This window comes from Nesoenas mayeri, assembly GCF_963082525.1.
Source record: "Nesoenas mayeri genome assembly, chromosome: 21".
NCBI lineage: Eukaryota > Metazoa > Chordata > Aves > Columbiformes > Columbidae > Nesoenas > Nesoenas mayeri.
Window position 1 is genome coordinate 3,021,299 of NC_137571.1, and position 23,876 is coordinate 3,045,174.

The following is a 23,876-nucleotide window of genomic DNA, read 5'->3' on the forward strand; positions in this document are numbered from 1 at the left end:
TTTGTCATAAAATCACAGAGTCCCAGGATGTCAGGGGTTGAAGGGCCCTGGAAAGCTCACCCAGTGCAATCCCCCCATGGAGCAGGAACACCCAGATGAGGTTACACAGGAAGGTGTCCAGGCGGGTTGGAATGTCTGCACAGAAGGAGACTCCACAACCCCCCTGGGCAGCCTGGGCCAGGCTCTGCCACCCTCACCCCAACAAGTTGCTTCTCATCTTTAAGCAGAACCTCCTGTGTTCCAGTTTGCACCCACTGCCCCTTGTCCTGTCCCTGGTTGTCACCAGCAGAGCCTGGCTCCATCCTCCTGACACTGCCCCTTTCCATATTGATCCCCAGGAATGAGTCCCCCCTCAGTGTCCTCTTGTCCAGCTCCAGAGCCCCAGCTCCCTCAGCCTTTCCTCACACGGGAGATGCTCCACTCCCTGCAGCATCTTGGTGGCTCTTTATTGTCCATGCAGCGGGTCCTGACCTGTCCTCTCTTCCTCCGTCCTCCCCTGCCCGCTCCCTGGTCATGCCCAGGCGGACTCAGCCTCACCATTGCCCCCATGTTCCCCCTAGGGCTCCGCCGCCCCCTCAAGCCCCACCCCAGCTCAGCCCCCTCACCCCCTGCCCGCTCAGCCGGGAAGGTCAGCGCTGCCCTTGATGCCAGCACTGCTGGGCCCCTCATTATGCCCGGCCACGCCGTGGCCCCTCACGTGTGGCGGGGGGTCACCTTCCTTCCCACACAGGCGCGGCCACGGCGGGAGCAGCGGCACCACCAGCAGCGAGTCCTCGCGGGCGATGGGGACCCTGTCCCTGCTGTGGGGCCTGGCGCTGGCCCCCATGGGCTGGGTGCTGCTGCTGGCCGCCACGGCCGCCCCGCGCTGGCGAGAGCTCCGCGAGCGCCCCGGCTTCCCCCGCGACCTCTCCTTCAGCGACGGCCTCTGGGAGAGCTGCGTGGAGGCGCTGACACAGCCGGGCCCGGCCTGTCGCGCCCTCCCGGAGGACACAGCCCATTTCTGGCCCATGCGGGTGCTGAGAGCAGCCACCGTGGGCTCGCTGCTGCTGGGGGCCCTGGCGTACGGCCTGGCCGTGCTGGGGGCACGCTGGTGGGCCCCCCCACCACACCACAACCTGGTGGCCGCTGCGGGGCTGCTGCTGGCGCTGGCGGGTGCCCTGTACCTGGGTGCCGCTGCCTACATGGCTCATCGGGTGCTGGAGGACCTGGCCGACCCGCAGACCCCCCCGGCAGATCGCTTCCACCTGGGGACGTGTCTCTACCTGGGCTGGAGCGGCGGAGGGACGGAGGTGCTGGCTGGTGTCTGCCTGGCCACCAGCTTCTGCAGGAACAGGGGGCTCGTTGGGGAGGCGGCTGCTGCCCCTTACGAGGTGGATTATTGAGGCGCTGGGACAGACGAGGCCGCTCGCTGGGGAGCATCAGCAGCTCCTCAGCCTCCTGCTGTGGTCGCCCTGCACCCCTGGGCACCCCTCAGACCATCACCGGGTGGAAGACGTGGGTCTGTACCACATCTTACCTCCTCATTGGTAATTTTTCACTTATTAATAAAAACAAGCTGGTGTTGATGCTTCCTTGCGTGTTACTTGATTGTGCTTTAATCCTTAGCAGGGTTTAGTCTCTGCAGCCAAATAGTGACCCATACCAGCCCTCTGTGAGGGGCTGGGGGGAGGCAGGACCCCCCCTCCATTTCCAGGCTGACCACATCTCCCCCCTTGCACACTGCATGAAGCCTCCAGAGCATCACAGCCCTCCCTGGGACGTTTTCCCAATTCCATCACCCTCCCTGACCTCACAGCCCCACTGAAGCCCGTCCCTGTCCCCCCACCCCACGGGTGGGTGCCATCGCCTCCCACGCTGGGCTGGCACAGCCCGTGGGGAGGGGACAGCAGGATGCCACAACCCCTCCAGGACAGTGACACATGGGTAGGGACCGCTGTCACTGCAGGGACATTGCAGGGCCAAGAAAACCCACGATACGATCAGCCCTCATGGACACAGTTTTATTTACAGCAGAAGAGACCCTGGCGGCACCGCGCTGCAGGAAAAGGCGCTTGTTGGCATCTGAGGCAAAACATCCTCGAACAAAGCAAGGCTGTCACTGCAATGTCCCGCCGCAGGGACGGGGGATGGAGCAGAAGCCAATTCTCCTGTGGCAAGTCTGCTCTGGGGGCTGAGTCCTCAAAAATGTCATCGCTCGCCCCATGCACCCACCCCAGCGTGAGCAGAGCAGCTGCTTTGTTCCCGCAGCACTAGGATGGTTTTTGGCAATGGTTTATGTCAGAGAGGTCCCAGCGGGGTGTCAGGGTTCGGCCGCCTCTTTTGGGGGGCCCTGCTCGGCCCCAAGCCCCCCATTGCTGTCCTGGCCTCCCTGCCCTGCCCAGCACTCCCGCAGCTCCTGGTACAGCTCCTGGTGCTCGTCCTTCCAGCGCGTGAACTTCTCCGAGGTGAGCGCGGCGTCGCTCAGCAGCTGCTCCAGAGCCCGCAGCTCCTCCAGCTTCGCCTGCCCAGAGCAACAGCGTGTTTTGGGGTGGCTGCCCATGAGCAGGAGGGTTTGGGGGCGGTCAGGAGGATTCGAGGGGCTGTCAGGGGCCTCCCACCTTGAGCGTGCTCTGCAGGGCCCGCACCGTGTGCACCTTCTCGTTGATGTGGGGGTTCTTGTTGCGGCGGATGAAGGACTTGCGGCACTGCTCCTGCGTCAGGAACCGCTGCTGCCCCATGAGGGACACCCCTCCCTGCTTCAGGCACCGCATCAGGCACTCGAGATCCTCCCCAGCGGAGTCTGCGGGAGGAGAGAAGGCGCCGTAGCGGCGGGGACAGCCCCCAAAACCTCATGGGGCTGCCCCCACCCTGAGTGCATCCCGACATACTACATGGTTCACACTTAAATATGTCCCACATTACCCTCCCAGCACGCACACATACAAAAGGGTGGCCTTAACTTTGCTTGAAGGGTGCACACAGGGGGACAGATGCCACCCCCCGGTACCTACCCATGGGCGAGCAGGGCCGGGGGCTGCCCTGGGGGCTGCTGGCTGCACTGCCCGGCTCTCCAGCTGCGAACAGCTGGGCTTTCTCTGGGGCGTTTGGCAGCCTCTTCCTCGGCTGGGGGAGACAGGAGACATGAGGTGAGACAAGGATCCTCCATCCCGTCCCTGCGATGTCCCCTAAGGCCACTCACCGAGTCGCATCCGTGCCTGGGGAACTCATCATCAGGGTCCTCAGCTTCTGTCTCGCTGTAGCAGTCTGGAGGTGTTTAAAAGATGTATAGGTGAGGTTCTTAGGGATGTGGTTTAGTGCCAGAGTTAGGGTGGATTCGATGATCTTAAGGGTCTCTTCCAACCAAAATGATTCTATGATTCTATTCTGGAGGCCACGGGGGGAAGACAGTGGGAGCAGGAATCCCTGGGCTGCCCCTCAAATCCTCCCTAGGGCTGAGCATCACCCCAGCTCTCCTCTGCCTCACCCCAGCCCTCTTCTTCATCACCCCAGCCCTCCTCTGCATCACCCCAGCCCTCCTCTGCATCACCCCAGCCCTCCTCTTCATCACCCCAGCCCTCTTCTTCATCACCCCAGCCCTCCTCTGCATCACCCCAGCCCTCCTCTGCATCACCCCAGCCCTCCTCTGCATCACCCCAGCCTTCCTCTGCATCACCCCAGCCCTCCTCTGCATCACCCTAGCCCTCCTCTGCATCACCCCAGCCTTCCTCTGCATCACCCCAGCCATCCTCTTCATCACTCCAGCCATCCCCTTCATCACCCCAGCCCTCCTCTGCATCACCCCAGCCTTCCTCTGCATCACCCCAGCCATCCTCTTCATCACCCCAGCCCTCCTCTTCATCACCCCAGCCCTCCTCTGCATCACCCCGGCTCTCCTCTTCATCACCCCAGCCCTCCTCTGCATCACCCCAGCCCTCCTCTGCATCACCCCAGCCATCCTCTTCATCACCCCAGCCTTCCTCTGCATCACCCCAGCCATCCTCTTCATCACCCCAGCCATCCTCTTCATCACCCCAGCCCTCCTCTGCATCACCCCGGCTCTCCTCTTCATCACCCCAGCCCTCCTCTGCATCACCCCAGCCTTCCTCTGCATCACCCCAGCCATCCTCTTCATCACCCCAGCCGTCCTCTGCATCACCCGAGCCCTCTTCTTCATCACCCCAGCCCTCCTCTGCATCACCCAGCCCCCTTTCAGGCAGCATTTCTCACATTTCCCCCAAATCACGAGCCGAGTTCCCTGTGGCTCCCCGCAGGGTCCCCATCTCTCGCAGGGGAACTGACCCCATCTCCCACCCCGGGAAGGACCCGTTACCTTCCTCCCTGTCTGGGACGGACTGGTGGGCCAGCGTGTACTTCATTTTGGCTGTCACCAGGTGACTGACCCACCTGGGGAAAGAAAGGATGGACAGACAGACAGAAGGTCACGGCCAGCTCGGTGTGGTGGGGCTGTCACCGGCTGGCGTGTCACTCACATGCTCAAATCCGCCAGCGTCTCTGCGGCGAAGACGAAGGGCTTGTACCTCTGATGGGAGAGCTGGAACACGCTGCAGGAGGACAAGCGAGCGGCTGCCCCTGCTGCTGCGGTTACCCAGCCCTGAGCCCCCAAACAGCCCCTCATCCGCACCCAGCTTTTCCCTGCCCGTTGGAGACGCTCCCATCCTCAGCCTTGTCCCAGTAACACCAGTAGCGCAATGCACATCTTGCTCAGAGCGTGGGCTCCTGTATCGCAAGACTGTCAGTCCTGCCAGCCCCATGGGGTCCCACCAGCCCCATGGGGACCCCATCAGCCCCGTGGGGATCCCGCCAGCATGGGGACATGCAGGTGGCACCCAACAGCACCCATCAGCACATCCATCAGCCAGGAGGTCCACGGAGGAACAGACCCCACTCACTATTTCTTCTTCTGCTCCCTTGTGCTCTCCAGGTCGTAGGTGGCCACGTTGATGAGTCCCACAGCCTTCTCATCCTGCCAGGGAGACAGCTGTGTCTGTCACCCGCCCCGGCAAAGCCCGGGGTTGAGGACACCCCGTGTCCCCACTCACGTTGGGGTGGTTGTACCAGTAGAGCGTGTGGCCCTTCAGCACGAACCAGCAGCGCTTCCACTTCTGGGCCATGAAGCCCACGTGGTCCTTCTTCTTGAGGAGCCAGCCATCGCAGTCCACCCGGCCCAGGTCCCGGCACGAGACCCGCCGGCGGCTCAGCCGCGTCGCCACTCCTGCGGCATTTTGGGGGGGAATCATGAGCAGGGAAGGGGGAGCCGGGGGAGAGCCCATGGAGCCCCGTTCACCCTAACGCGGTCCTGCTCACCTTTTGATCTGCGTCCCCTCTGGGGGCTGCCCTGCATGGGGACACAGGGACAAGTGGTTAGGGACGATGTGGGGGGGCGAGGGCAGTGCAGAATTAGCTGAGCCCCCCCAGCAGCACCCCCAGCCTCTTAGGGACCCCTAACTCACCCCATAGCAGCGAGCTTGGAGGGGAACCCACCCCACAGATGGACATTTTACCTCCCAGCTCACACAGGGCATGAAGTCCCACATGTCCCTGCTTAGTGTCCACTCAGGGACCCCCCCAAGGCTCAGAGCTCCTCGCCCCCCAGCTCTCACCTCCCCAGTGAGCTCGCTGGGCTCCGTGCCCCCGGCCCCCGCGGTGGGGGCTGACGTGGGGCTGAGCTCTGCGGTGCAGGGTCCGGCGGCACCAAGGGCGCCCGGGGAGGATGGGGTGCCCGGGCGGGTGCTTGGGGAGGATGGGGTGTCCAGCGGGTTGCTCAGGGAGGTTGGGGTGTCTGGGGGGGTGCCCAGCGAGGTGCCACCCTCCCACGCTGCCTCCTCTTCCTCTGCACCTGCAAACAGGAAGCGGGGCTGCAGCCTCCTGTTTTGGGGGGAGAAACCGCTCCATCCCCGGACACCCCCTCGGATCCCCTCCTACCGCAGCCGGGCAGCGCCGGCAGCTGCCCCACGGCCGCCCCACGCAGCCTCGCGTCCCGCTCGTCCTCTCCCTCCTCTTCCTCTGTCGCAGGGTCTGGCACAGAGTCCGGCCCCGAGTCCAAGTCGGCAGCAGCGCTGGAGGAAAAAGGGATCGCTGAGCCCAAAACCCCCTCGACCGCCGTGGAGATCCCACGATGGAGCTCCAGCCGACCCTGCACTCGCTCGGGACACCCGCGGTTCTCCCTCGCCGAGGACGCACGGGGCGGGAGGCGACAGCGGTGGCTCAGCACCGGCTCCACCGGCCGCCGTGCTCCCCGCCGCCGGCTCCAAACGCCTTTCCATTCCGGGAGAGGAGAAGGGTCATGTCTAAATATAGTTTCCACCCCATTAAAACGTTACCAAGTGAATGAATTACAAACACAACCACTTTTTTTTTGTTCCTTAACGCTACTGGCGGCTTCCCAGGCTGCTCGCAGGCAGCGGCCGCGCTGCCGGCACCTTCCCCCCCAAAATGGTGCACAAGGGGCCTTGGGTGCACCCAAACAGCCCCGCAATGGGGGTGTTGGGGTGTCAGGGTTTGGGGCTCACCTGGAGCTCAGGGACACGGGGCTGCCCGGGCACTCGCTGCTCCTGGCACCAGGGGAATCCGCAGCATCCGAAAATGCTCCGGGGAGCTGTGGATGGAGCGTCAGGACCAGTCGCACCCCCGCCAAGGTCCCTCAGGGCTTTGGGGACCAACACCTGGCTCTGAGTGTCCCCGCCTGGTTCCCAGCATAGCGCAGCGCGGCACTGGGGCTGGGCTGGGAGCACTGGGGTCGCTCACCTGCTGCCTGGGCGAGGGGGGCGAGTCGGGCAGGTCGAGGGGGATCTTCTTCAGCACCAGCGTCACCTCACCTGCCTTCTCCAGCAGCTTCTTCTCCAGGTTGTCGCGTGTCCAGCCCACCTGCCCACACACCCCGGTGACCCGTGGGACACAGCCCCAGCCCCACGGCTGCCCCACGGCCACCCGGCCCCGTGCACCCTCCCAGCCCCATGGCTCCCGTGTCCCCAAAACCCTCCTTGGCTGCAGCTCTGATGTCCCAAACATCCTCCCTGGTCACAGACCCCACAGACATCCCTGGCCACGGTTCCTGTGTCCTGCACATGTCTCCAGCTGCAGCTCCCATGTCCCCCAAATCCTCCTCTGTAGCAGCTCCCCTATCTCCCCAAGCCCCCAGCAATGGCTCCTGTGTCCCCCAAACCCGCAGCAACAGCTCCTGTGTCCTCCAAACCATCAGCAACAGCTCCTGTGTCCCCTGAACCCCCAGCAATGGTTTCTGTGTCCCCCAAACCCCCAGCAATGGCTCCTGTGTCCCCCAAACCCGCAGCAACAGCTCCTGTGTCCCCCAAACCACCAGCAACAGCTCCTATGTCCTGCAAACCCCCAGCAATGGTTTCTGTGTCCCCCAAACCCCCAGCAACAGCTTCTATGTCCCCCAAACCCCCAGCAATGGCTCCTGTGTCCCCCAAACCCCCAGCAATGGCTCCTGTGTCCCCCAAGCCCCCAGCAACAGCTCCTGTGTCCCCTGAACCCCCAGCAATGGCTTCTGTGTCCCCCAGACCCCCAGCAACAGCTCCTGTGTCCCCCAGATGCCCAGCAATGGCTCCTGTGTCCCCCAAGCCCCCAGCAATGGCTCCTGTGTCCCCCAAACCCCCAGCAATGGCTCCTGTGTCCCCTAAACCCCCAGCAATGGCTCCTGTGTCCCCCAGACCCCCAGCAATGGCTCCTGTGTCCCTCAAGCCCCCAGCAATGGCTCCTGTGTCTCCCAAGCCCCCAGCGACCGTTCCTGTGTCCCCCAGACCTTTCCCCGCCACAGCTCCTGCATTCTGCAGGTCACAGCTTCCCCATCTCCCCACCCAGCTGCAGGTCCTGTGCCCCCACAAATGCTCCCGGGTACAGGTCCTGTGTCCACCCAGATTATCCCCCCTACAGCCCCTGTGTTCCCCCAACCCCCCCAGCCCTGCAGTTCCCCATCCATGACCTCACCGCCAAAACCAGCACCCCCTTTGAGCCCCCATCCCCCCCAACTCACCACAACCTGCTCGTTGACCTGCACGATCTCATCTCCGGGCACGATGCGGCCCCCGTGGGCAGCCAGAGCCTGGGGCAGAGACAGGGGGAGTGGGGTGCTGAGGCGCTCACCCCCCCAACTAACCCGCACTCAGGAGCTCTCCCGCCTGGGGACAACTGGGGGTTTAACCATTAACCAGAGCCTGACCTTGCACAGCACCGGCCGGAGCGGCTGCTGGATGGGGGTGCAGGGGGGCTCCCACCGTGGCACGGGCTGTGCTCACCCATGAGATGAGCTGCACGGTCTCAGCTGCAGGCAGCCCCCCAAGCTCTGGGTCAGGGGGGCAATTAGGGCCCTAAGGGGCTCGCAGGGTCTGGCTGGGCTGCGGCTGGGATGGGGGGTGCTCCCCAGGGCAGGCGCTAAAAGGGGGTGACTGGGGACAGGGTGGTGGGGGGGTGTGACACACTGTCCCCCACTCACCTCCGAGGGGGTGGCAGACACGAAGTGCAGGCGGGAGCTGGTGGAGGTGATCTCGAGGCCCTGGGGGGACATGGGGTGGTGTGAGCGGGCACAGGGGGTGGTCAAGGGTCGCGGTGCAGGGGGGGACACAGGGGACTCACCAGCGGGGCAGTGGGGAGCAGCGGGGGGCTCCCCGGGGGGTCAGTGGGCAGCGTTGGGGTGTCAGGGGATGTTGGGGGGCTCTCCCACAGGTTGGGGGGCAGCGTTGGGGTGTCAGGGGACATGGGGGGGCTGTTCCGGCGGCCGGGGGGCAGCGGCAGCCCCACGCGCTGCAGCACAGCCCTGCAGTCCAGCAGTGCGGGGGGGCTGCAGCCCACGATGTTCTCGCAGATGCCCACGATGTGCTGGCACTGTGGGTGATGGGGGGTTCAGGGGGGGCCCTGGCAGCACCAGACCCCCCCACACTGGCCACCCCCTCCTCACCCAGCACTTACAATCTGCAGGATCCGGCTGTCCCTCTCGACCACGGGACAGTCCTGCGGGGACAAGACGGGGGGTTAAGCGGGACAGGACGGACTCAGCCCCTCTCCATCCCAGCTATTGGGGGCCCATGGGGAACCCCGCTGTAACACATCCCCTCATCCCAGTTCTCCATCCCGCTCCATCAGGCAGAGTTCTGGGGGACAGGAGAGCAGCCGGCTGGCTCCCCCAACACCGTGCCCATCACCATGGCCTCGGGGCAGCGTGCCCCCCCAGGCACCCACCTCCTGCAGCATCTCTGCCAGCTGGGCACAGAGAACAACGATGTCCCTACTGGCTGAAAAGTCATTCAGGGTGGTGAACAGGTACCTGGGGGGGCAGAGAGCTCAGCCCCAGGAGTGGGGGCTCCCAGCACCCATGGGTGCCCTCACTTCCCCCCCAGACCTGTTGAGCCAGGAGAAGAGCCCCTTGGCAGCCCCCAGCAGGTCAACGACGTGGGCCAGGAGGGTGAGGGGGGGTTGCTGGGGGGCAGCCCCCCCCGGTGACCCCCGCAGCAGCAGGCTCTGGGTGCCCTGCGCCAGCTCCCGCAGCCGCTCCGTCAGTGTCCGCAGGCTGGTGCTCGCCAGCCCTGCGTCCTGGGGGGGACAGGGACGCTGGGGGATGGGAGGGCAGCGGGGGGCTGTGGGGTGAGCCCTTGTCCCCACCTTCACCCAGCCCAGAGGTCCCCCAAATCCCACCTCTACCCAGCTCAGGGCATCCCCACGTCCTCATCTTCACCCAGCCCAATGTGCCCCCACATCCCATCCATTCAAGGTGCCGCCATGTCCGCCACCTGCACTCAGTGCAGGTTGTCCCCATGTGCCCCCTTCCACCCAGCCCAGGGTGCCCTCACATCCCCCACTCCAGCCAAAGGTTCACCCATGTCCTCCCCTTCCACCCAGTCCACAGTTCCCCCAAATCCCACTTCTACCCAGCTCCAGGTACCCCATGTCCTCCCCTTTCACCCAGCCCAGGGTGCCCCCACATCCTGCCCTCCAGCCAAAGGTTCCCCCATGTCCCCCCTCTCCACCCAGCCCAGCGTGTCCCCATGTCCCCCCGTCCACCCACACCAGGGTGCCAATGTGTCCCCACCTTCACCCCACCCAGGGTGCCCCCATATCCTCCTCCTCTAGCCCAAGGTGCCCCATGTCCCCCCCACCCCAGGGTGCCCCCACACCCACCCCGCAGCACCCGTGGGTGCCGTGTCTCACCAGCTCTCGCAGCAGCTCCACGGCCTCCAGCAGCAGCTCCTGGTGGCCCAGTTGCCGCACGCCCAGCGCCTCCAGCGCCCCCGCCGACAGCGCCAGCAGCTGGGGCCCCCCCAGCCCCCAGGCCTCGAAGGGGTACCCCTGCACCGCCGCGTCCAGCCCTGCGCACAGCCCTGCCCTAGCGCCAGCACCCCCGCTGGTGTCCCCGCTGTCCCCCGGCTGGGTGACCCCAGACCGGTGACACCCACTGCCGTGGGCGCTCTCTCCGTGCAATGAGCTTGTCCGGTCTCAACCCAACCCATGGGGGCAGCCAGACCCCTCCCCACCCCACAGATCCAGGAACCGACCCCCCCCAGGGGCAAGGGGCAATGGACAGGAAAGCGCTTCCACCCCACAGCCACCCGTGTGTCCCTAAAGCAGGAACAAGCCCCCACCCAATGGCCAGCAGTGGGGTGTCCCCAGGGGGCAGCCAGCGGACGGGGGTCTCACCTCGGAGCCAGGCGGCCGCCCGCGCGGGGCCCCAGGTGCCCACGGGCTCCATGGCGGCCGAGGCGGAACCGGCGGCGGGAGCGGCCGCTCACCTGCGCCAGGGCCGGGCCCATTGGCGCACCCGCGTGCCGCTCACCGCGGCTCCCGGCGCCGGCCGCCCGGCACGGCCCAGCACAGCCCGGCACGGCCCGCGGGGCGAGGCCGCGCGGCGCACCCCGCTGAGTCACGGGCCGGACGGTGACACACGGCTGCTGCCGAAACCCCCTGGGGACACGACGTGAGTCCCCCCGCCTCGGTTTCCCCTCAGCTGCGGGATGAGCTGTGCCCCCATGACTGTGTGCAGCGAGGGCTGAGTCCCAGCGGAACTCATGACACTGGTGGGTGTCCCCCCGTGCACTGTGAGCAACAGGTTTGTCCCCATAGACCCTGCGAGAGCCCCTTCCACACAGGGTGTCCCCATGTGCCCCCTTCCACCCAGCCCAGGGTGCCCCCACATCCCCATCTCCAGCCAGAGGTTCCCCCATGTCCGCCCCTTCCACCCAGGCCAGAGTTCCCCCAAATCCCACTTCTACCCAGCTCTGGGTGCCCCCATGTCCCCCCCTTTCACCCAGCCCAGGGTGCCCCCACATCCTGCCCTCCAGCCAAAGGTTCCCCCATGTCCCCCTCTCCACCCAGCCCAGCGTGTCCCCATGTCCCCCCGTCCACCCACACCAGGGTGCCAATGTGTCCCCACCTTCACCCCATATCCTCCTCCTCTAGCCTAAGGTGCCCCCATGTCCCCCGCCCCTTTGCGGGGGTCGCACCCCCCCAGCACAATTCCCACCCCCTCCTTTGCAGGTGGGGAAACTGAGGCAGGGGCAGCCTACATACAGGTCTGCAGAGGGGGTGCCCCCGCCCAGCCCAGCTCTCCCGCTCCCCAAATGTGCCCTGGGCTGGCCCTGGCCCCCCCGCCAGCTCCTCACCACCCGTCCCCCCCCGCCCCGGCGTGTGCGCTCGGGGGAGCAGCGGGCGCTGATCGGGGCTGACAGCCGCTCGCCGGGTACGTGCCGCCCTCTCCGAGGGGCCGCGGGGACGACAGGCGGGTGACGGGCACAGACACCCCTCGCGGTGACCGGGACGGGGGTCCCGGGGTTGGGGGGGCGCTCAGCCCCGCTGCTGCAGCTGCCCCCCAGGGCCTGATCCTGCCGCTCCCCGCCGCGCCATGATCATCCGCCCCAAACGCTTGACGCCGGGGTATTTCCGTCTGCTCCAGGTAAGGGGGGAGTGGGGTTGGGGGGATTCCCTGGGGACCCCCAGGACCTGTCTGTGCTGCCCCCAGCACTGCTGGCCGTGGGGTTTGCACCCAGCTCCGGGCTGGCAGCGAGGGTGCTGCGGTGGAGCCCCGAAGTGCTGCATGGGGCACCCCAAAAGCACCCTTGCGCACCCTGGGGGGCCACAAAGCTGCCCCCATCACCCTCCCACCCGCGCTGGGGATGTTCAGGGCACAGCGTCAGCCCCCTGGTCCCTGTCCCGGGGGGCTGGGATCTCAGCGCTCTCCTCTCCCCGCAGATGCAGCTGGCGGCGGGACAGGGGGCCGAGCCGGGGGGGCGGCTGCTGACCCCCCTGGCGCTGCTGCTGGCGGCCACCGGGCTGTGCCTCTCCATCTACAGCGCCCGCAGGATGGCCGGCCCCGCCAAGGCCCCCCCGCAGCCCTGAGGAAGGGGCCGCAGGGCTGTGGGGACGGTCGCCAAGGGTTGCCGGGGTCCCCCCTCCACCCGCTGCCACCCCTGAGCGGAGCTGCCGGACGCGGATCCTTTCCAGCTCATCTGCGCCACATCCAGCCCTTCCCCTCCCTCCATGGCGGGGCAGCACGATGCCCCTGGGGCTGGGGGACACACGCCCTGTCCCCCCCAAATTTTGGGAACCAGTTCAATGACTGGGAGCTGCCGGCTGAGCTCCTGACCCGGCTACCACGAGACACCAGGATCCAGCCACAGGACCGCAATGGACAGACAGACGGATGGTAGAGCCGGGTGCTGCGTCCATCTCTATCTCCCCAATAAGCAGAAGGGTCTGGGGGGGCCCTTGCACCCCACTGGCGGCCACGCACCCCCCATCCCTGCAGTGACCACCGCCAGCCCAGCCCCATGGAAAGGAGGTCAGCGCCAAGCGCCGTTAGGTAACATGGGGAGGGGGGGCGATGGGGACACGAGGCCGGTGACGTGTCCCCTGGGCACGCGCACCCCCAGGGATGGGGTCTGCAACCCTCCCGGCCCCCTCGCACCCACTCAACCCGACAGAGCTGCCTTTAGTGAGACACTAACAGATTTAGTCAGCTCCGTCTCCCCAGGCCGGGGGGATGGACACGAATCCAGGCAGGCTGTACGGAAATAAACCCTTTCCTGCCAAGCACAGCCGTGTTGTCGTGCTGCCTTCCTGCTGCTCCAGCCCCGCGCCCCGTCCCTGGGGTTTTGCTGCCATCGCCGAGACCACTCGGCAGGAATTCGCAGCAGCAGGTGGTGCCATCGTCACCCAACGTCCGGCAGGGTCACCGGTGGGACCACAGCAGCACCGCGCTGGTGGATGTGAGGGGAGGAGGCTGATCGCACCACACACGCAGCCCCAGCCCTCTATGAACCTGAAGTCGCTCATCAGCATTGAGTTTTAGGGAACAGGAGCCTAAAAGTGTCCCTGTCCAGGGGGACACCAGCGCTCCCTTCTCAAGGCCCAAAGGGGCAGAGTCAGCACCCCAATGAGCTGCTCGCTACAGACCCAAGTGCTTGATCAAGTGTCCCTTCAAGCACATATTCCCCCCAAAAAGCAGCCCCGTATCTGCAACCAGTAGCCTGGGAACTCCCTGCCAGGAGAGGAAAGCAGGGCGAGCTTTATCCCCCTGCCCGGGCAGGAGCGGGGGGACACGGCTGCTCCTCTGGGCTGGTAATACTTCCCTTTGCGGGATCGGGATGGACACAACACCGCGACGTCACCCTCCAGCCAGGGCCACACTCAGAGAGCTCCCAACACCGCCAGCCTGCTGGTTGACATATTTTAATGGGTGACTCACCAGGGTCAACCCCTGGCCCACAGAGAGAAGCCTAAAACGGCTCTAAAAGCAGAGACGGGCATACAGTCACGGCGGCACTTGGGGAAGCAGCGGCTTGTCCCTTCCCCGAAAAGAAGGACACATAGCGAGGGCACTCAGGGCCTCGCTGGCTCCTTCTCCTCATTAGTGCTCCAGTGACGAGGGCTGCCAGGAGGAGCATGTTTGCTCGCTGGGGCATGTTCTTCTCACAAAGCTGAGGACAAAGATGCTTTCACGGAGCCGCCCGGGCCCTCAGTCCGCGCTCAGCTGGAGGCCTCCATGGCCACGACCTCATCGAGTGGCTGCGTCTGCACCTCCACCTTCTTGGGGGGGATGTAGGAGCCCATCCCGGCGGCGCGTTCTGCCTCCTCCTGCGTGTACGGGGCCTCCCGCAGCTGCTTCAGCCTGCGGGGAGGGCAGACAGGAGGGATGAAGCTTCCACCCCTGCTCCCCAGAACAACACCGGCCCATTGACACCACCACCCGCTTGCTGGGGGCCGCAGCCTGCCACAGGGACCCCCGCTCAGCACCCCCTTACCTCTTCTTGTGCACCTTGGACCTGAAATGCTCCTTCATGCTCGTCAGGTCCACAAAGTAGCGCCTGGGGGGGAACAGAAGCCGGGGGTCAGGGGGTTCTGACACAGGGGCAGGGCTGGGGAGAGCCCTACCGAGGGGCCAGGGCCCCGCAAGCCCCCAGGGCCAGTCCCCCCACGGGCCACGGTCCCCCCTGAGACCAGAACAAGCTCCCCCAAGGGCCAGGGGCCCTCCCAGGACCACGGTAAGGTTGCCCGCAGGGTCAGAGCCGCCCTCGTCAGGGACCCCCAGGGACCAGGACAACCCCCTCCCCAGGGCCAGGGACCCCCAGGGACCAGGACAACCCCCTCCCAGGGCCAGGGACCCCCAGGGACCAGGACAACCCCCTCCCAGGGCCAGGGACCCCCAACACCGGGCACCCCCTCCCCAGGGGCCATGGACCCCAGCAGCAAGGTAAGCCCCCCAGGGGTTACAGCCCTTCCTCCCCAGGCGCCCCGTGTCCAGGACCCTCTGGAGCGCCCCCCCCTGCTCTGGGGACCCCCCCGGCCCACGCACGCGCAGTGCAGGCAGTAGAACTGGGCGCAGCCCGGCAGGTCGGGGTCGGGCTCCTGCCGCAGCAGCCGGGCGGCGTTCTCGGGCTTCAGGTCCCCGTGGATCTCGTCCAGATCGCGGCGGCGCCGCTTCGTCTTCAACTGCCGGGCCAGCGAGTGCGCACGGTGCGCGCCGGTGCGGCGGCCATTGCGCGGCGACATGGCGGTACCGCGCGGCGACCGGACTGCGCAGTGCGCAGGCGCGGGTGGCTGCACGCCCCGCCCACGAAGCGGCAGACCCCGCCCACAAAGAGGCGGAGTATATAACATGCATTTGTCGGCCACGCCCACTAAGGGCAAAACCACGCCCATCTAGCGGCAGACCACGCCCCCAGAGCGGCAGACCACGCCCCCAGAGCGGCAGACCACGCCCCCAGGCTCAGCAGTGCGCAGCCCCGCGCCTCCGCGGTGCCGTCAGTCGCCCCGGGGACAGCGACGTCCCCAAGGGACCCCAGCACCCGTCCCCAGGCTGTCCCCGTAGTGGGGCACAGGGGACTTCGGGGCAGGGGTGACCGGTTCCCATGTTGCCCCGGTCAGTGCTGTGATGAGCTGGGAAGGGCTCTGTGCACCGTGTCACAGCACTGATCATGTTTCCTCTGCCCTGGGTAATAAATTATAGATGGAGAGCCACGTCGTGGGGAGCGCTGACCCCAGCGTCTGCTCCCCACTGCAGGCCTGGGGTGGTCCCAGCGCCGGGGCTCCCCTGTGGGTGAGGGGCTGCAGGGGGGCTGGGACAGACGGGCAGGGGGAGGTTTAGGGGTGACCGGAGCAGCTGCCCCCGCAGTGCCCCCAGCTCAGGCCAGGCTCAGGTTCCCCTTTGTGCATCAAAAGCGGCCCCTGAAACTTTAATGAAGCCACCGGATCGCCGGGGCGGCGCGGGGGGGCCCAGCCCCGCACCCCTCCCGCTGCCCGTGGCACCCGGCTCCTGGCCCCGCTGAGCCCCTCACCATGACCCAGGGCTTCTGGCGGCTCTACAAGGCCAAAGTGCTGCAGACCCTGGGGGGGGCACGGGCGGATGGGGCGCTGCAGGAAGAGGTAGGCTGGGGGGGTCACCACCAAGCTTTGGTCCTCTCAAAGCAGGGTGACCCACTTCCCTGCCCTCCCCCTGCCTGCACCCCTGCCCTCACGGGGGGGCTTCATTGCAGGGAGACCCCCCTGAGTTGATGGAGACGGATGAGACCCCTGTGTTGATGGAGGAGGGACCCAGCCCTGTGTCCCAGCTGGCAAGGAAGGTGAGGCAGAGCGGGGGGAAGTGGGGGCTGGGGGGACCTGCTGGGACCTGGGGGTCCCCAGTGAGCCTGGCGCTGCCTCCCCCGCAGGTGCAGGGGGTGGGTGCCCGGGGCTGGCGGACACTTTCATCCCTCTTCACCCGTGAGGATGAGCACCAGCTGCTCAGCTCGGAGCCATGCGCAGACCAGTAAGTTCCAGCTTGGCGGGGGGGGACCCCAGAGCCCAGATGCAGCCCTTTGCATCCTCCCATCCCATCACCTGCATCCCCTTCCTGTACCCATGGGGCTGGGCTGGGGGAGAGCAAACAGGGGAGCTTGGGGGTCCCAGTTCTGGCCACTGTGGGACCCAGCGAGAAGGGTCCCCATATGGATGTTCCCATCCCCGCTCTCTCCCCAGCCCGCTGGCCGCCTCGCCGCCTGAGCTGTCCCCCTCTGAGAAGGCACTCGGCTTTTGGGATCTCTTTGCTACCAAGTGGCAGCAGGCGGCAGGGCCAGACAAGGAGACGTCCCCTCCGGAGCCGGGTGAGAACCCTGGGGAGCCGCCGGGTGACGATGACAGCGACCTGCGGGAGCCAGAGGAAGGCGCCTTCCGCTGGGGCTTCCTGGCCGGCAAACTAGCTGAAATCCGGAATAAAAATGCCCCCAAGGGCAACTAGAAGAGGAGGCACCGGCCACACTCTCCAGCAGCACAAGCGGCCCCCCCACTGCTGGTGGGCAGCCCCCTGCTCACACCCCAGGGATCTGCGCTGGGTTTCGGTGACGTGTCTGCACTAAAGACCCCAAAGTGCCCCCTTTCCCGGAGCCCTGCCTGGTGCTTTCTTTGCCCTTGACCCCTCGCCCAGCAACCTCATCACCCCTAGAGCAGCATGGTCCCCATGGTGGGGACAGGGAGCTGCCACCCTCAGCCCCAAAGCATCACCCCCCACCAAGCCCACACAAACCACACGCACCACCAGGCTAGAAAAAACAAAACAAAACACACCGTGTTTATTGAGTGCTGCTCTGGCCCCAGCAAACCCTTTTCTGGGGAGGAGCGGGCTGTGAGGTGGGCACTGCCCAGGACAGGGGGCTCAGGCTCTGCCCATCCCCTTATTCTGTAGCTGGTGCAGGATATGAGAGGCTGATGGGGGAGGATGGAGAAGATGGGTCACAGCACAGGGATACAGGAACCTGCCAGCCCTGGGGACACAGAGAGACACACCCAGGGGAACCCCTTTGCCCACCTGCCCCCCAGGTGCCCCCACTTAGCCCTGGATCTAGGGTAGACCTGGTGGCCCCAAGGGAGGTAGACCTGGTGTCCCTGCAGGGGGTAGACCTGGTGTCCCTCCCAGACAGCCCCATGTTGCCAAGACTGGATGCCACTGGCCCATCAGCCACACCCAGCAAGGGTGAGGAGCCACATCCACCCAGCAGGAGCCACACAGGCATCCCCGTCCCCAGCCAGGCTGCCTGCGCTCAGACCGTGGACTCCTTGGCAGCCGCCCAAGCTCTTTGGCAGCCATAGAGCCACTTGATGACACGGGCGTTGCGCTCCACCACCGAGACGGTGGAGCCCAGCCGGGCATCCGACTCCTCCTCACCTGGCCCCGCGTCCCCCTCGCTGCCCCCCGAGGCCTGCTCGGGCTCCGACTCGCAGGATCCGGGGGGCCGAGCCGAGGCGTTGTCCCAGCCCGCCGGCCCGAACCGCTCCTGCCCCAGCAGCTCCACCAGCGCCCGGTCCAACCCGCAGTAGTTGAAGAACCGTTCCTTCTCGGAGAGCGGCAGGGAGACGCGCAGAGCCAGCGCCTGCTTGCCGGGGGGCTGGGGGGGCTGTTCCATGGGGCTGCCGGGCAGTGGGAAGATTCCACCGCTGCCGCCACCACTGCTGGCACCTGGCGTCCTCGCCTCGTCCTTCTCCATTGGCACCCACAGCATGGGGGTCCCAGGGCTCTGGGGGGCTGCTGACCCCTCGCCCAGCCGCCTGGCTGGGGGGGAGCTGGGGGGCTTCTCTCTGAGGGCTCCCTGGAAGAGGCGTCGCACCAGCCCGGAGTCCTTGGCGTTCTCCTTGTCCACGCCGGGGCAGTCCCGTTTCTGTCGGTAGATGATGAGGGAGTCGGGTCTCAGCAGGCGCCTGCCGCTGGTCCGGCGTGACACGGGCGACTGGGGACACGGCAGCTTCCTGGGCCCCTCACGGCTCAGCTCCGAGCCCTGACACAGCTCGCTGCACTGCTGGCGAGTGAGGAGGCGCCGGCTGCGCGGGGAGAGCCGCGGCGAGCAGCCACGCAGCGCCGGCTCCTGCCGGCTGTTGATGACCTGCTGGGATTTGACGTACTTGGCCTTGTCGGCCTCCAGCCGCTCCACCGCGCTGGGCGTCCGGCCCCCGCCGCCCCCCAGCTCCCGCGGGCACTTGGGGCCCCGGTTCAGCCACATCAGCGGGGACCTGCGGCCGGGGGCCATGATGTGCAGGTTGTTGGAGGTGCAGATGGTGAGAGGGGGGCTGCCCAGGGGCACCATCATCCCCAGTCCTGAAATAGCACCCTTGGTCCTCCCTGGGTGGCTGCGGGGCACCCGGTGCTGTGGGCAAGGAGGGTCCTGAAGCTTTGCTGGTCTCCTGGATTCAGCCCTGGGAGGAAAGAGGAGAGCTGGGGTGAGCACCGAGGATGCAGCATCAGAAGGAAGAGGATGGGGCGTGAAGCAGGGCTGGGGTCCCCTCAACCCCACGTGTATCGGGCGGCGAGCCCTGCCAGCCCAGGCTGGAATAGCCCACAGGCAGGAAGAGAGAAGCGCCGAGCATCCGCCGGCTTCACCCGCATCCCAGGAGCAGCTTCCAACAGGAAAAAATACCGGAGCTGGTCGCCTTATCTTCCTGAGTGCAGGGACAGCAGAACAAAGCCAGCGCGGCCCCGTGCGCCGCAGAGCTGGCGAGCTGCCCCGGCTGGGGCTCCGCATGGGACAGCGGGGCTGGGGGATGTTTTGGGGTCCCCGTGCCGTGCCCCCCACTGCCAGGCTGAGCTCAGGTCATGAGCAAAAGGGCTTTTGTTAACCCTGGGCTGCGATGGCTCTTGCTCAGCTGTACCCGAGCATCCACGCAGGACCAGGAACGTGAATCCAGCAGTGGAGGTGGGTGCCTGGGTGGGGGCTCTGGAGCCTGATCTGGGGGCTCTAAATGCCCAAAGCAGATGGTTTTGCTGTGCAGAAGAGGCCCAAATGGCCGTGAAGAGCCACCCCATGGCCAGCAGCTGACCCAGCCCCACAGCTGCTCCTGTGCTCCCAAGGGATGAGCTCCCCAGCCTCGCCCGGTGCGGTGGCTCAAAGGATGGTGGCCGCAACACGTGTTCCTGTCACCCAGCAGCTTCACCCCGGCAGAGCCAGCCCGTCCACACGCTCCTCAGCCCACCCCGCTGCCAGGATCTGTGCCCAGCTGCTGGGCTCGGTGGGTGGAGGATGCTCGTGCTCACCTGAGCCCACGCAGGGATGCAGGGATGGGACACGGGGATGGGATGCAGGGATGCTCCAATCTCACTTGGCTCCTGCACCTCTGGCTGCCAGCAGCAAACTGAGCCCAGAGCCAGCAGAAGCCTCATATAGAGGGTGAGGAAGAGGAAGAGCCACCCTGTTAACCCCTGCTAGCCCAGCCCCGTCAGCAGGAGCCCCCCTGCCCCTGCAGCCTTCACCGCCCAGGGCCCTGCCCAGCCAGAATTAACGCCCTGGTAGCTCCAGCTCACCTCCTCCTTCCTCCTCCTCACGGGAGCCTGGCTGCGATTTGGGGATCCACAGCGGAGATCTCTGTCTCCTTCCAGGCAGGACCGAGTCCCTCTGTGCCCCCCAGCATCAGAACAGGACAGGGAAACCACATCCACTCCAGCAGCTTCTCCTTCTACATCCACTTTGAGATACTGGGGCAGCTCAGGAGCAAGATCCACCCCCAGCCCTGAGGCTGGTGGAGGAAGGAGAAAGGGTCTTTCTGGCACCTTCTGCACCGGTGGCAAAAGGGTCAAAGCCAGTTCCTGCCTCCTCTTCCTCCCCGGGAAGGGCTGTAAATCACAGGAAGCCACAATGGGCTGGAGCTGGCCCAGGGGTTATTTTTACCGCTGCCCTCTCCCTTCCCAGCCCCCGGCCCCCTCAATCCCCAGCGCCTGCCGGGGGGGCTGTGAAGGTGACACCACAGTGACCGGGGGGGAGGACACGCTCCCAGCACCCCCAGCGCTCCCCAGGGTGGCTGGAGAACTGGGGCACAGCCCAGCCCAGGCTGCTGCAGGGACCCAGGGGACCAGGGGGGACAAAGCCACAGCCCAGGACTCACAGGACAGGGTGCTCTGAACCTGGATGAGCGGGGACCCAGCCCCGGTTCCTTCCTGCAGCGCTGCTGCTGCGGAATCTCTGCCAGGAACCAGCGTCCAGCACCTCCCTGCTCCACCGCACCGGTGCCAGGAACGGGCTGGAGCCGGTAACCTGACAGGAACGGAGGCCAAAACAGAGGCCGAGCAGGATGAGAGCGGCCAGGGCTCGTCTGAGCTCTGCCAGCACCGGAAAAAACCCCCGAGGAAGGGACAACCCTCCTATCCTATCCTATCCTATCCTATCCTATCCTATCCTATCCTATCCTATCCTATCCTATCCATCTGCAGAGGAGCGATGCAGGCAGCCGTGCTCCAGCCGCGCTCAGGCTCCACGTGCAGGATGTGGCCGCGCCGGAGCAAACCCAACCACAACCTGAGGAAGACGGGGAAAAGGACGGGGAGTGACGGAGAAACCCCAGGACCTGCCCCTGGGAATAAAGCGTCCAGGTTGCCAGCTGACAGGGCTGTATTTTTAACTCCGGGTGATGTGAGTCACTGTTTATTAGGACAGGTTTTGTTTTCCGAGCTGGAATCACAACGGCCATTCTGGTAAAGCAAGTGAGTAACGGTGGCCTTTGATTCATCTTTCCCTGGCCGATGCGGGTGTTCCCGGGGGTGCTGTGCCCTAAAGTGAGGCAGATGGGCACTTGCTGAGCTGCTGGGTTTGGACAAGGCAGATTCCCTTCGGGATACAAAAGGGGACGGTTTGAGGAGCCCTTCCCGGCAGCAGCATCCCAGGCAGCTCCCGCTTCCCCTGGGGATGCGATGGGGGTTTTGTCACTTCACCTTCTAGGAAGGGATTTAAATGATTCATCAGCCTCTTGTGAATGCACCAGGTGGCTTTTCTTAGTCACGTGGATGCTCAAAGTCCCTTGTTTTTATTTAAGGTTACTCGGAGCCCTTACAAGGTGCTCTCTGCCCTTTGACGGGGCTGCGCTTCCCTCTCCTCCCTTCCTCGTGTCCAGCCTGAATCTCTCCTCTTTAGTTTAAAACCATCATCCCTTGTCCTATCGCAACAAGCCCTGCTCAAAAGCCTGTCCCCATCTTCCTTATTGTACATAAAGTACCGACAAATTGGGGCAAGCAGGCAGGGGACACCGGAGGCTGCTGTCTCTGCACGCAGCAGCAGAGCTGAACCAACCACCCGGTCCCTTCCAGATGCATTTCTGTTGGAAAGCAACATGTGGGAAAGCAAGATGTGCAGTTCCAGCCACCTGAATGATAAAGGAAGATCAGCACTAACATGGCCATCTGGACGGTCAAAGACATAATACTAACATAATAATATATAAGGGGCCTTGGATAGGTTATTTTGAAGTATGTTTCTCATAATTGTAAAGCGTTATAGCCCAGACTCGTGGGAATGGTGTCTCGGGCCGGAAAACCGCCCCCAAGTGCATGGGGTGTGTGAATGTCCTCGGGCCTGGACTGTGAATGAGTGGAACAGCGAGACAAACATCACACGAGTTTAGTGTGGAAAAACACCGTTTGTAAATATCTTAGTCCAGACACATACCTGTAAATCCTATAAATTGTCAATGGTGACTAAAGAAGGCGGCTTAGGCCTAGGTCAGCTCTCTGCTAAGCCAGGCTCTGTGCCTTTTTTCCAGAACAAGATCTCTGTGTGAATCTCTCTGTGTCCTGGTATGCGTCGTCCCTAATCACTGCACATTTCTCCTTTAAAAATCATTTTAACGCCCCCGCAAGCTTTAACCGCACCCTGCCCAGGTGCAGACAGCACTGCAGCACCTGATAAGAGCTCTTTCTACTCGCCGCTTTGCTTTCAAAACCCACAAAGGCTTTTCCTGGTCCGAGGTCCATGCGAACGCGGGAGCAGGTGCAGCAGCGGCGGGCTGGACGGGTTTAAAAATACCCGAGGCTCAAACGGGCGTGAATAAATCTGAAACCGGCACCCAATCTGCGGCAGCCACCCACAAGTCGGTGCAAGTAGGAACGAGCAGCTCAGGCCGCTGTGGCGTTTCGGACGCGTCCCCTCTTCGCTGCCCTTTTGAAACAGAAACTGCGCTTTGCGCTGGAAAGGAAGCGAAACAGTCAGTGATGAGCAGCTTGTGTTAAATACTCCTACTAGTCCTCTTAGTGTTAATAAATTAGTTAATAAAATTAAGGGAGAAAAGCCTAATACCTTGGGCACAATATATGTTTTCTCCAACTATCTGGACTGATCTAAGACCAGATTATTACTAGTCACATCCATCCTAACATTCAAACATCCATCCTAACGTTCATGTGTGGCTTGCTTTTCTTACTCCTTGTTCTTGCTCTGATAAAGTTCAATCTGTCAAACAGAAACCATAAAATTTGACATATAATTGCTTACTATTTAGCTCTAATTTAATCTCTGCTATTTCACCCATGTTACGTTTAATCTCTCAAAACTTATATATTGGATCTCTGTTGTTAAAACGCATATCAGCCTGAAATTTGCATCCCTCCTCCCAAGTGTTATCAAGCTGAGCTCTTTATCGAGTAAAGGCTAAAAACGCTTAATGATTGATACACAATGGAAGGATTTGCAGGACACCGGTGGAGCAAAGGGAAAAGCTGTTTGTGCTGCCCACGGTCCAAAGGCCGCTCGAGTGCATCTGCTTAGCCAAGGAAAAACAACAACTTTACCTCCAGCACTCAGGTCTGTTCTGGTGCAGCTGGTGCAGGAAAACGCTGTTTAAACCACCACAAAGTGAGAATATAACCACGGTGCGTTCCCGAGGAGCCCTGAGTGATGAAACGGGGCGGGTGGGCAGGAGGACGAGGCCTCGGTGTCCTGCAGAATGAGGGAAATAAAGCAGAGATCGGGTTATTTGAGGAAAGACACGGCCTTAGTTACATCAATTTCCTTGCAGATTGTGCCTCCACCCACCCCACCAACTCGATATATTTCAAGTATGTAGACTTAGTTTTCTTCATGTTGTGTGGGAAGAATGTAGCTTGAGTTTATATTTAAAAAATCACCACTCTCACAACTAATCAAAGAGCTGCGGCTTTCTCCTTTAATTGAGGTTCTTATCCTTTAATAAAAAATATAATCTAAATGGCAATCCCTTTCTCTTTTGTAACGACTGCATTGACTTGAGGATTTAACCCCCCAGCTCCTGTCGGGTGGGGAATCAGAATCTGCCCCTTTCTGGCTCTGGGATACACAGGAACCACGATGCCAGCGGACGGTGCACAGGAGACGACGGCGCTCAGGTTTGTTGCGGGGTAAGAAACAGCCAGAAAAGACAATTTCCAGCATTTCCAGTTTGCGCTATTCCCACCCCCAGTCTGCACAACCCTGTGTTAATTAAAACCATGCAAATGGCTCCTGGACTCTTGCATGAGCAATGGTGTTTGCTCACCTTTATTTCTAAGGTGTCTTGGGACGTGTGAGACAAGGAGGTCGCTGTCCTCGCAAACCTGCAGCCCATTTACACCCAGTTTGGTGGGTGAAATCCTGCTCCGGCGCACACAGGAACACCAGGGAGGAGTTTCCCTGCAC

At 63.8% G+C, this 23,876-nt stretch overlaps 5 protein-coding genes and 1 long non-coding RNA gene across 6 annotated transcripts; 2 read left to right on the forward strand and 4 right to left on the reverse strand.

Annotated features, from left to right (window-relative positions):
- Window positions 1-782: 782 nt before the first annotated feature.
- On the forward strand, window positions 783-1,382 carry LOC308048432 (claudin-7-like; the record flags this gene model as incomplete). Its single annotated transcript, XM_080357585.1, has 1 exon — window positions 783-1,382. One exon carries the CDS (start codon window positions 783-785, stop codon window positions 1,380-1,382), a length of 600 nt encoding a protein of 199 aa, XP_080213711.1.
- A 917-nt stretch (window positions 1,383-2,299) lies between these two features.
- CNKSR1 (connector enhancer of kinase suppressor of Ras 1) lies at window positions 2,300-10,699 on the reverse strand (the record flags this gene model as incomplete). The annotated part of the gene is made up of 21 exons (XM_080357586.1): window positions 2,300-2,500; window positions 2,598-2,779; window positions 2,991-3,102; window positions 3,179-3,243; window positions 4,310-4,383; window positions 4,470-4,541; window positions 4,890-4,963; window positions 5,040-5,212; window positions 5,305-5,335; window positions 5,601-5,836; window positions 5,923-6,056; window positions 6,510-6,595; window positions 6,745-6,864; window positions 7,994-8,062; window positions 8,453-8,512; window positions 8,593-8,841; window positions 8,926-8,967; window positions 9,196-9,280; window positions 9,356-9,546; window positions 10,162-10,319; window positions 10,648-10,699. 21 exons carry the CDS (start codon window positions 10,697-10,699, stop codon window positions 2,300-2,302), a joined length of 2,466 nt encoding a protein of 821 aa, XP_080213712.1.
- Window positions 10,700-13,664: 2,965 nt separating this feature from the next.
- Window positions 13,665-15,052, reverse strand: ZNF593 (zinc finger protein 593). The gene is made up of 3 exons (XM_080357737.1): window positions 14,798-15,052; window positions 14,247-14,309; window positions 13,665-14,113 (listed from the first exon to the last, which is right to left on the reverse strand). The coding sequence occupies exons 1-3, from the start codon at window positions 14,992-14,994 to the stop codon at window positions 13,972-13,974; spliced, it is 402 nt and encodes a 133-aa protein (XP_080213863.1). The 5' UTR covers window positions 14,995-15,052; the 3' UTR covers window positions 13,665-13,971.
- Window positions 15,053-15,780: 728 nt separating this feature from the next.
- LOC308048561 (uncharacterized protein C1orf232) lies at window positions 15,781-16,717 on the forward strand (the record flags this gene model as incomplete). The annotated part of the gene is made up of 4 exons (XM_080357768.1): window positions 15,781-15,867; window positions 15,978-16,064; window positions 16,152-16,249; window positions 16,459-16,717. The coding sequence occupies 4 exons, from the start codon at window positions 15,781-15,783 to the stop codon at window positions 16,715-16,717; spliced, it is 531 nt and encodes a 176-aa protein (XP_080213894.1).
- Window positions 16,718-17,019: 302 nt separating this feature from the next.
- On the reverse strand, window positions 17,020-19,895 carry FAM110D (family with sequence similarity 110 member D). Its single transcript, XM_080357801.1, has 2 exons — window positions 19,766-19,895; window positions 17,020-18,663 (listed from the first exon to the last, which is right to left on the reverse strand). Exon 2 carries the CDS (start codon window positions 18,555-18,557, stop codon window positions 17,517-17,519), a length of 1,041 nt encoding a protein of 346 aa, XP_080213927.1. The 5' UTR covers window positions 18,558-18,663; window positions 19,766-19,895; the 3' UTR covers window positions 17,020-17,516.
- A 1,445-nt stretch (window positions 19,896-21,340) lies between these two features.
- LOC308048535 lies at window positions 21,341-23,872 on the reverse strand. The gene is made up of 3 exons (XR_013923151.1): window positions 23,737-23,872; window positions 23,015-23,162; window positions 21,341-22,412 (listed from the first exon to the last, which is right to left on the reverse strand). It is a non-coding gene; the product is annotated as an uncharacterized lncRNA (long non-coding RNA).
- Between the last annotated feature and the right edge of the window lie 4 nt (window positions 23,873-23,876).